The sequence below is a fragment of the Aphidius gifuensis genome, linkage group LG2, assembly GCF_014905175.1.
Source record: "Aphidius gifuensis isolate YNYX2018 linkage group LG2, ASM1490517v1, whole genome shotgun sequence".
Classification (NCBI taxonomy): Eukaryota; Metazoa; Arthropoda; class Insecta; order Hymenoptera; family Braconidae; genus Aphidius; species Aphidius gifuensis.
The window spans coordinates 8,845,708-8,858,227 of record NC_057789.1 but is presented as its reverse complement, the minus strand read 5'-3'; the positions used below and the strand labels follow the sequence as shown (position 1 = coordinate 8,858,227).

Here is a 12,520-nt window from a genome sequence, read left to right as displayed (position 1 = left end):
TATTTTTTATTATTATACTGGTTAAATTTTAATGTGAAATCGATGTAATTATTTAACCCAATTCTCATGGAAAAAAAATGTTAAAAAAGACATTTTAAAATTAAGTAAATATAATTTTTAAAAGCTAGACTATATTGCTAGCAAGTAACTATTGTCGTTGGAAAAATTATTTATGTGCTAAATTTAAAATAGAATATTGTGAAAATAAAGGAAAAACAGTTGGTGTTTAAGTGACTGACAAACACGTCACTAATGAGACTATACTTTCATTTAAAATTTCGAAGAATCTACTGTTTCAACAAAATATAATGAGTATAATATACAAAAAAAAAAAAAAACTAAATTTATTTTTGTATTTCAACTGTTTTTAAATAGAAAATAAATATTTTTATATATTTATTCATTTATCATGGATTTTTTTACAACAAAAATATATGACTAATTATTTTAATTGACATTTAAAATATATATTCTTATTTTTATTTTCACTCTCTTTTTAATTTAAACTATTAATTTAAAAAAATTAATTTTTATTATTCTGACGAAGAATTGGAGTTGACTAAAACTGGAATCGGTTTATTAAAAGATCCACTAATAATATCACAAATCAATAAATATCTTCAGAAAGCACATAAAGATGCCCAGGTAGAAACTAATGTCAATTTGACGTCAGCTTGATGTCTCTGAAGTCTAAAGTTGACGTCAAATTGACATTATTTTCTAACTGGGATTATCATCATACGTTTTCTCGAGAAACTAAAAAGTTATACCATTTGCATAATTTTGTAAAAAAATTGTTTTTAGAATAAAAAAGTTGCAACCAAAGACAAATATGAATGATTTGAAATGAATGCACGAAAGATCAGAAATGAGAAAAATTAAATATTTTAAAAGCTTTTAATTTAAACTGTTTATTTTTTTTCTTTTTGAGTTACTGTTATTATTTTATGATAATTATAAAATTAATTTTATAAATATTTATTGAGCATTATAGCATTTATAAGCATGATAGAATCTCATTTACCATGGTGGAAATATTTCTCCGGCGTTACTCCGTCATTTCTCCGTTTTTGGCCAATTGTAGGAGAAAAAACTCCAGCATTAATCTCATGCCAGAGTAATTTCTCCGGTAGTGATCTCATGCCGGAGTAATTTTTTAGGAAATGAGTTAAAAACAGAGTAATGCCAGAGAAAACCAGAAAAAAAATTCCACCAAAGAAATTACAAATCAAGTTATAAATCATTTTAGTATCAAGTTTTCGATGATACATAAGACTTATTAATTCAATTGATTGATTAAAGTTTTGTACATTTTACAAAGAGGATTTTGATAGAATTTTCGTGACTAGATGACAAGATTGAAGAAATAAAAATAATAACAAGATAACATATTCGTTTGTATATTATATACTTATATTCAAGTTGAATGAACTTGAAAATAAATAATTCATGGATAATGAATAATATAGTTTGATGCAGTATCGTATCTAAGACTTAAATAATGATAATAAAATAAATCTGTACAACGTAATAGGTGTATATTATGAAAATACAATTGATATTCATCTGGACAATTGATATTCTTTTACTCACATGGATCCATTTAAAATAATTTAATTCAATTTTTATAATACAAAAAATTTTTTTGTTATTAAATATTGTTGATTTTTATTTTTATTGTATATAATTTGATTGTCCACCAGACATTGGTGCAGCAATTATTGTTGTTTGTTTTTGTGGTGCTTGTTGATTTTTAATTGATTGTGATTTAATTGGTAATGGCTTTGCTGGTGTATCAACTATTGTAATTGTTATACCTGATGGTAATTTTAAACTTTCAATGTTAATCTTTGATTTACCATCATTTGTTTTATTTACATTATTATTATTATTATTATTATTATTCAATGATGAATTATCAACTGGCAAGTTTGTATCATTAATTTTTTTTTGTTTTGATAATTGTAATAAATTTTGATTTTTTGTCATTGATATTTTTTTAGTATCATCTTGTTGTTTTGTATTTTTTTGTTTAGTTAAATTATTATTTATTTTACCACATAATTGTTGATTATCAATTATATTTTTATCATTTTTTTTATTTGTTTTTTTAGATGTTGCAGTATTTGTTATATTTTGTTGTATTTTACTTTCAACAAGTGGCTGAATTTTATTATCTTTTTTATTATTATTATTTTTCATTATTACTTCTTGTTGTTGATTATTATTTTTGCTATCTTTTATTATATTTTTTGGTAAATCATTATTATTAATTGGCTGTTTGTTTTCAGTATTTTTTATTTATAATATCATTATTATTTTCACATGATATATTTTAAAATCATTATCTTTTTTATATAATTTATATGGGTTTTAATAAAAAAGTTTTTCCTGAAATCTGTCAATTAGCTCAGATCGAAAGGATGAAGACACTTGTCAACCAGGTAAAACTACTTGAAAATAATATCACTTAATCTTCAATACTTGAATCATTTTTTTTTTTGTATTTCTTCTTCTTGATTTTATGTTCACTCATCTTGACTTTAATCTCGGCTTCCGTTTGAATCCTTAAAAAAGCAAAGAAAAAAAAAGTAATTTGTAATTTATCTAATTATAATTGTAGTTGGAATTTTTTATTTATTTATCATTTGATAAAAAAATTACGTTTTTATTTTTGGTAGTATTAATTGAAATTAAAAATGCTTGTTAGTAGATTTTAACGTGTCGGAAATGCAACTTGAATATTTCAAAGAAAGATCAAAAGCAACAAGGGATTTACCGTCATTTAAAATTCTTAAGTTTCATCTTCCGGATAATTATTGAAAGACAAGATACCACTGTTTTTATTTTTATTAATTTACCCAGTATTTTCACGGTGCAAAGAAAATAATTTCACTAATTTATTTTCCTATAATTTCTTTTGATTTTTCTTTATCATTAGTGACAGGATTTTTTTTTCCTCGAAAGAAAATTATCAGCACTTTTTCAAAATAATTATTTACCTGGTTAATATATTTTTTTGAAAATTAATAAAATCAAAAGAAAAAAAAGTCTTCAGTCAAATTTATATATTTTTCGATTTTTTAATAACTCTTTTTACTTTGCATTTAGCCTTCTCCCACATTCAGCTTCCGTTAAAATCCTTAAAAAAAAAAAAATAAAATACAAAAAAGTAAAGTTTAAAATAAAATCTAATTGGCAATTGCTTAGTTTTTTTTTTTTTTTTTTTGGTTCTTTTATATTTTTAAATATAAAATACTTGCAAGTTTTTCAAGTATCGGAAATGCAGTTGGGAAATAATATCCAGTGCACTTGAATATCAAAAAAAAAAAAAAAATAGATTAAACTTCTCAAATTAAAAACCTCCAAGATTCATCTTCCAAACCAAGCTTTTGTTGTTTCAAAAAACAATATTCTCCTTTGATAAAAATCAAAACATTAACATAAATAAAATAAACTCTTTTAAATTCCAATATTTCAGTATTTTTTTTATTATTTGAAAAAATTCGATTCAGTATAATATGATAATTAAAATATCCAGAATATTTATCACGTTATTTATTGAAATAATACTATCATAATTTCGAGACACATTGTTTAAAAATTACCAGCTCATTTAAAAAAAAAAAATTAAAATGTCTTTCATTTGTGATAAATGATAATGAACAAAACAAAAATTGCAAAATTATTCACAGATATTATCTGACAACAACAATAAGCCCTTTTATCATTTACTTGTATTGATTGTTTAATTCTAATTGATGAAAATCTTTTTCGTATTTTTCACAAAAAAACATTCAATACTTTTTTTTTTTTTAATTAAAAAAAAGCCAAATAAACTTCTTATTAATCTACAGTTACATACATACATACAAATTGTTTTTTTATATTTTAATAATTATTAATAAAAAGCTAAAGCTCGTCGTACAAAATGCATCATGATCAACAAATCACGGTGAGCACAATGAGCTTGTCTTCATCTCTCTCGAAAAACACATATGAAATATTAAAAATATTTCATTTTTACATTTTTTTTTCTTTCTATATTATACTTTTATTATTCACGGTTATTTATTATTTATTTAAAATTTACAGCAATTTTAGACAAATATTTAAAAGAATTGAAAAAAATATATGTTTTTTTTTTTTTTTCTTACTCAATCATTTAGTAAGTTGTTGTTGTTTGTTTTTTTTAACGCAATGCAATTTTACGAAAAAATAAAAGTAAAATAATAACGATAATAATTATTAATAATAATAAAAAAATAATTTTAATTTGCTGCAATAACAGCAGTAGTAGAAGTTGTTGATGAAGATGAAGAAGAAGATGATTTTTTCTTTAGTACAATGTCCTTGATGTTTAAATTGACTTTTTCTTTTCGTGGTGGTGGTACTGATTGAAGACAAAAACGTTTGAAGGCTTCCAATTCACGTTCAGCATCATCCATTTCACCATCCTCGAGGTCTATATCTTTTGGCGTGAATACGCTCTCTGTAAAATATTATCTCTCAGTATAAATAACCAATTCAATTTTTGTAATTTTTATTTTAAATTTTAGATACAATTTTCTATTTTATTTTTTACTCCTGTTTTTCGTAATTTAAATGGCCTTTATTATTTTTGGGAGTCAGTCAAATAAATTGTCGGGAAAAAAATATATCAAGACTTTAAAAAAAAATATTGATTTTATTAACTAATAATTCATTTATTTATTTTTAATATTGAAATTTAAAGTATTACTGTTTATCACAAAAAAAAAAAAATAGCATTTACAATAAAAAGTTTTTTTTTTTTTTTTTTGTAAATTAATATTATATAAACATCATAATTTTCATGAGTAATGTTTTTTTTTTCTTCAGTTTTTTGTCAATAGAATTCTCTAATAAGTATATAATTTTAAAACATAATTAGAGTATATTTTAAAAATTTACATAATAAAAATTAACAATAAGCTAGACTTTTTTTTTATGACTCGAAACGTTCGAAATATTTTGTAATAGAAAAAGCGAATAGATAAAGAAAAGATTTGAAAAAAAAAAAAGAATTACAAAATGATTTATCATTATTCCTCACCAACAAGATTCCAATCATCACCACTACTCGTACCATTTCCCCGTTTTTTCTTTTTTTTTCCTTTTCCACTTGTTGCTGTTGGTATTGTTGAAATAGCAGTTGTTGAAACATCATCATTTTTAAAACAACTATCTGGATTTTTAACTTTAGTTAATGTAACACTTGTACCTTTCAAATTAATACCATTTTCAGGTATTGCTTGACCATTTGCTAATTTACTTATTTGTATATTTGCAAGTCCAGTTATACCAGTACAATCTGGTGTTAAACGACTACGTAATTCAGCAAGACTTGATGTTATCATGCCATTTGTATTGCTAATATTATTTATTGTATTTATTGATGTTTGTGATGTTGTTGAAGTTGATATATCACCTTTTACAATAAAATCTGGTTTTGGTGATGGTGATAAACCAGCATTCATTGCTTGTTGTAAAGCTGGACTTCGTATTGTAACCATACCATTTTCAGCAACTTTTATTATTGCTGCCTGTTGTGTTGGTTCCATTTTAGGAGGTGCAGGTCCAAATGCTGGATTGCGTATTGTAACCATATTTGTTGTTGGATTATGAAGTATTTTAGCATTATCATCATTTTCAAAATTATCTGTAGTTTTTTGTGGCAACTGATTTGGGCTATTCTTTTTTTTCTTCTTCTTTTTACTTGCTGTTGATGCTTGCTGATTATTATCTTTTGTATTTCCTGAAATTTAAAAATAAAATAATTATATTTTCATTGGACAAGTTTAAATTATCATTATTATAAATATTCAAGTTACGTATGTATCATTATTTTAAATGTGAATTTATGCAAATGAGACAATAATTTTATTTGAAATGAAAAAAAAAAAAAAATTAATTATTCACTTCATGAAGCAACGATTAAAACATTTTTTGTCGTATTGAAAATTTATCATTTCCTTTAAGAATAAAATGTAACTTTTTTAAAAATAAATGAAGTTGATTAAACGAGTTTCAAGCTTCACACATTTACAACTCATCAAACTGGCCAACTTTTTTTCCATAAAAAAAATATATTAAAATTGAAAGAAAAAAAAAAAGTAAAACTTAATTTAATTATAAATAAAGAATATATTCTCACCTTTATCAATATTTTTAGGTATCAAATCTTGTTTTAATTTTCCAGTATCAACGACAATAACATTACCACCAGATTGTGAACCAGAATAATTTGATTGTACACCAGACATTGGTGCAGCAATTATTGTTGTTTGTTTTTGTGGTGCTTGTTGATTTTTAATTGATTGTGATTTAATTGGTAATGGCTTTGCTGGTGTATCAACTTTTGTAATTGTTATACCTGGTGGTAATTTTAAACTTTCAATGTTAATCTTTGATTTACCATCATTTGTTTTGTTTACACTATTATTATTATTATTATTATTCAATGATGAATTATCAACTGGCAATTTTGTATCATTAATTTTTTTTTGTTTTGATAATTGTAATAAATTTTGATTTTTTGTCATTGATATTTTTTTAGTATCATCTTGTTGTTTTGGATTTTTTTGTTTAGTTAAATTATTATTTATTTTACCAATTAATTGTTGATTATCAATTATATTTTTATCATTTTTTTTATTTGTTTTTTTAGATGTTGCAGTATTTGTTATATTTTGTTGTATTTTACTTTCAACAAGTGGCTGAATTTTATTATCTTTTTTATTATTATTATTTTTCATTATTACTTCTTGTTGTTGATTATTATTTTTGCTATCTTTTATTATATTTTTTGGTAAATCATTATTATTAATAGGCTGTTTGTTTTCAGTATTTTTTTTATCCTTTTTAGTTTTCTTATTCTTTTCATCAATTTTTATTATTTTATCATTAGCTTTTTGATTATTATTATTTTTTTGTTTATCAATTAATGATTGTTGTTGGCTTGATTTTTTATCATTATTTTTTTGTACCTTTAATGTATTTTGTTGTTGTTGTAATTTTTGTGTTGCTGTTACATCTGTATTATCAAATTTATTTTTCTTTTTCTTTTTACCAGTTGTTTGCTGTTCATTATTTTTAGATGGTTCTTTTGTTTGTCCATTAATTAATGTAAATAATACTTTATCTTGTGCTGGTGTTTGTCCCTTGAGTGTTATTGTAACTGTTGGCTCAGCAAGATTTGATTCCATAACTCTTTTAATTGTAACTATTTGTGGTTGTGGTTGTGGTTGCTGTTGTTCTTGTTGTTTTATATTATCATCTTTAATATTTTCTTTTTCATCATTTTTTTTCAATTGACGTTTTAATTTTTGTCTTTCTTTTTTAGTTAATGGTACTTCAGGCAATGATTTCTCTGGTTCTTGTTGTGATGGTGGCTCAACTATTGTCGGTGACAATTTTTCTATTTCTTGTTTTATCATCTTACTTTTTTTTTTATCTTTAACTTCTTCAATTATCTTATTATCAATAGTACCTTTTTTTTTTAATTTTTTAGAATTACCATTGACCTTATTATCTGTTGTATTTTTATTATTTTTTAATTCATTTTGTTTATTTTTTGTTATTTCTTTATTGTTACTAACAGCTGTAGATTTTGTTGATGATGTTTCAACTGGTACTGTTGGTATTATTGATACTTTTGGTAAATTTTTATTATTTATATTTTTTTGTGATAATGATTTACATGAATCAACAACAGTTATTGTAACTTCTGGTGTTTTTTTTTGCATTTCAATTAATTTTTGTTTTTCTAATTCATCTTGTTCTTTTTTTAATAACTCATCAGCTTTTTTTTGTTTTTGTCTTGCTTTTTTTTCCATTTTTTTAATATCTTTAATATGTTTATCATTATTATTTGGACCTTCAATAAATTTAACAAGTGAATCTAAATCCCTTTTATCATTTTGATTGTATTTCGAATTACCATTATTTGTTAATTTTAAAATTGGTGCAATTGGTCTACCATGTGAATCTGTTGCAGTAAAGTTTTGTTGTTGTATTTTATTTAATAATTGTGTGTCTAAATTCATTGATAATGATGATGAATTATCTTTTGTTGCTGATTTACATTTAGCTTTCTTTTTAGTTAATAATTGACGTAATCTTTCTCTCATTTCATGATAATTACGACTAACTTGTGCAGCTGGCTGTACACCATGTCCAAATACTTCACAATAACAACAATCACAATGCTTTGAATTATCACGTGCTGTTGAGCTACTTGTTGAGCATGAATCATCATGTGAACTACCAGAATCAGATAATTCACCAGAGTTATTATTATTATCATTATGTGATAAATCATTTGTTGAAATTTTTTTAATTGATAATTCAATACTTGTTGATTTATGACATGAATGATTATATAAACGATGATTATTCATATGTTTATTATCATTTATTATTGTTGTATTATTATTTCCATGTGATATACATTTGCCTCCATGACAAATAATATTTGGATTGCTTTGATTATCAATCGTTATATTTGGTGTTTGTGTTGTTGAATTTTTCATCTGTACTTGTGGTGATGGAGATGATGAAGATGAAGATGATACTGATGATGAAGCCGATGAAGATGATGATATTGTATTTGTATTTTTTTTATTATTAATATTATTTTTTATATTTTTAATTTTATCATTTTTATTAATTCCAACAGAACATAAATTTTTTTTAGTATCTGTTAATGATTCAACTTTTGATTTTTTACGTGTCATAAAATCACGTTTTTCACGTAAACATGGACATACAGATGCTGGTAAATATCGTACATCAAGTGTACATAAACATGGTGGAAATGGTAATAAACCACGATATGTTGTACCTTGCCATTCACCTAAATGAAATTGTATACATTGACAATCTTTTTTATTTGTTTCTTCAATTAATTTTCTACATTCATCAATAATTGGTGATGATGATGTTGATGTTGATACTGTTGTTGTTGTTGTAGAATTTGATTTTTGTGATAATATTGGATGTGAACATTCACCAAAATCATTTCTACCACCAACAACTAAATGGGATACCCATGATAATTCGGTACACTTTGAACATTGTATATCTGAATCATTTGTATTATCAGTTGGACGACTTAATACAAGCCATGATGCAACTTGATAACTAAAATAAAAACATGATAAACTATTTTTAAGTTTTTCAATAATTTCATCAGTACTTTGTGAATAATCTAAATCCAAATGTGATTGTGAATCAAGACCATCAATACCAAGTGTACCACATGCCATTATTTGATACATTCTTTTAACCCACACATCCAACATAGAACGTATATTTTGTATATTTAAACTTTTTTTAGCAATTTTAAATTGTAGCTTTGGTTTTTTAAAACATTCATTAACATTTTTTTTTGTAATACCAAAACCAGGTATATGAGATTTTTTTTTTAAATCCATTAATATTATTTCATCAGTTGTATTTAATTTCCAATTAATTGTATGAATAACATCTGATTTCATTATTTCAGCTACTTTTTCAGCACTATATTGATCAATTAGCACTTCTTTTTCTGGCCATAAACCCGCAATTCTCATCATTTCATCAACAAAACCAAGATAACGTTCAAGAAGTATTTGATAACCTTTACCTTTACGTGGTTTTCTTAATTGACAAACAACTGATGGTAATATATTTCTAATTGTTGGCTCATAAAAATAAATATAATTTTGATATAATTTTTTATTAAAAAATTCCCATGTTAAACTAAATTGCTTTAAATGACGTTCTTCAAGTGGTTTTAATAATTTTGATACGTGCACTGCTGTTGATATTAAAATATCATAACCATTTAATAGTCCTGAAAATTTAAATCATTAAATTATCATTATGCCTATTGTATATTTATTATTAACACTTACTTGTTAAAAATACTTCAGCAATTCTAGCAAGATTATTATCTTCCAATGGATCCATTATTCTTATTTTTAATTCGACAACAAATTCTTGTGCTTGTATGACAAGCATTAGAAATAATAAATGTGGATTTTTAAGTGATAATTCATCAACTATTTTTTGTAATTCAGCATACTCATTTGGATCACATTCATAGGTTGATAAATTTGGTACACTCAATGATTCCATTGCTGTATTGAATACACAACGTATATATTTTCGAATTTTCAATCCTTGTTCTTGCCATTTCCATACATCATTGATTTTTTCATGTAGATGTTTTCTAAATTTATTCAAATAAGGAAAAACAATTAAACACATTTAAACAACAATAAATCATTCAATATATCTTTGATTTTTTTACCTTTGAATTTTACAAATTTTACATGAACATGTCTCCTCGTGTCTTTCAAATGGCGTTTCTTGTGTTTCATTTTTTTTGCCATTTTTTAAATTTGAAGGACTCTCTCTTAAATCCTGTTGAATAAAATAAAAATATTTAGTTTTTTTTTTGAAAAAAAATACACTTGAGACGTCACTGAGTAATTCAGTGGTTATTTTATTTCTTAAATTGATTTTTTTTTCTTTTTCACAAGTGAGTTACAAAATTTCCTTGAACTTAAAATTTGTCTCAAGGCATTTATTTATTTTCATGATTTTATTAACTGCAATTTTAATGACCCCACACAACGATGCACAAATATATGTTATAATAATAATAAAAATAATAATGTATATTAAATATAAAAAAAAGTAAAAGTACCATTTGGAATGACTTGGGTGGTGGTGGTTCAGGGACAACTTCATGAGCATCTGATGCACCATCTGCCTCTTGTCTTTTATGACAATATTCATCATCAGAATCAGTACTTTCATATTTAAATGATGCATCTTGATTATTGATAATTGTTTCTTTAGCTAAAATATCACCCATTCCAATACAATTTTTTTTAATTGTCTTGTCCCACTGACTTTCCGTGTCGTCGTTGACACTCATTATTTTTACAATGTCTCACTTTTTTTGTGCAAACAAACACTTTAATATAACAACAATAATACTTTTATTGTAATTAAAAATATAAATCAAATAGCTTAACAATAATTTATACTTGTTATATATAATTGATTAAAAGTTTTTTTTTTTTTTTAATAAGAGTACCGCGTAAACACCAATACACATCGTGTTTCTGCTTGTTTCTGCTTACAGAGTCAACATTGGTTCAATATGGCTGCCATCGTATTTTTTATCTCACTTTTATTTATATTTTTTTTCTCTTTCTTTTTTTATGTTGTTAATATTGTTATTATTATAGTTGCAATACGGAAATTGCTAGTATAGTTGATCGAGTTATCACAAGAGGACGCCACCAGTAAATTCCAAAATTCAAATTGAATTATAAAGATCGTCCACACTCCTCAGTTTAATTTAAAAATTTATTTATTTAAATGTTCTAAAAGATGATAAAATTTATAAAATATAACATATATTTTTAACATTCAATAAGGTAAATTTAAAAAAATAAAATAAAATAAGTCGAACTTATTTAAATATTTTAAAACAGGATAAAAATATATTATTTTTTCTACACATTGAATTGTAATTATTATTATAAATATTACAATAAACTCTTTAACTTACATATAGAAAAAATTAACATATAAAAATTAATAAATATTATATGATAATTGTTAAATCAAAATTTATAATATTATTTAATGACGGTTATTGTTTGATTACAATTATAAAGTCAATTTAAAATATATTTCTAAAAAAATTTGCTTACTGGTTTAAGAGTAATGCAAGATAAATTTTAAATAATAATAATAAAAGACAACTTAATGAATAAATAAATGATAAATTTTATTTATTTAAAGATTATCTTGCATTACTCTTAAACCAGGAAAACAATTACAACATCTTGATGATCAAATAATCAAATAAAAAATTAGATTTGTTTTAATATTTTTTTTTTTTATTAATAAATTACTATCCGTAAATATGGTCAATCAAGTCAGTATAATTTAAAATTTTCAACGTAAGTACCACGGTATTATATTCAATGAAATTTCAAATATAAATTTTTCAATATAGAACCATGTATGATATATTTATCAACACAAATGAAAATCCTAATGTTAATAACCAATGCGACCATTTCTACTTATTTGCCATGGAGGTTATTTTAACAGCAAAGATGGCAAAGATCCTTATCTTCTCACAAAATTAATAATACTGAACCCAAAGAAAAGGATTACGACAAAACTTACAAAAACTTACTACAAAGATAGTGTATTAGCTGCGGAAAATCCCCAAGATTTGATAAACTTAGATGAAGCTCGGCCTATTATTACAAAAACCTTTCAATATCAACCGGACAACAATAAAAATTAATGAAGACATAGAATGGACTAACTAGTTTTTTAAAATTGACTTGAACACTTTTTCAACTATTGTAATTGCTCCAAGTATACTAGAACATCAAGTAAATAAATATCATGATAAGATGTTGCTAATTTTATTATCTTAACTTGATGTTCTAGTATATTTGAAGCAATTCCAATAATTGAA

At 23.8% G+C, this 12,520-nt stretch overlaps 1 protein-coding gene across 2 annotated transcripts; it reads right to left on the bottom strand.

Annotated features, from left to right (window-relative positions):
• Nucleotides 1–3,474: 3,474 nt before the first annotated feature.
• LOC122848995 (putative uncharacterized protein DDB_G0282133) lies at nt 3,475–11,175 on the bottom strand. Of its 2 annotated transcripts, none has more exons than XM_044147498.1 (6): nt 10,715–11,175; nt 10,316–10,428; nt 9,918–10,234; nt 6,176–9,856; nt 5,075–5,776; nt 3,475–4,492 (listed from the first exon to the last, which is right to left on the bottom strand). In XM_044147498.1, the coding sequence occupies exons 1-6, from the start codon at nt 10,946–10,948 to the stop codon at nt 4,272–4,274; spliced, it is 5,268 nt and encodes a 1,755-aa protein (XP_044003433.1). In that variant the 5' UTR covers nt 10,949–11,175; the 3' UTR covers nt 3,475–4,271. The 2 variants fall into 2 exon arrangements, with proteins under 2 accessions (XP_044003433.1, XP_044003434.1); XM_044147499.1 differs by having other exon boundaries at nt 4,192–4,492; nt 5,108–5,776.
• Between the last annotated feature and the right edge of the window lie 1,345 nt (nt 11,176–12,520).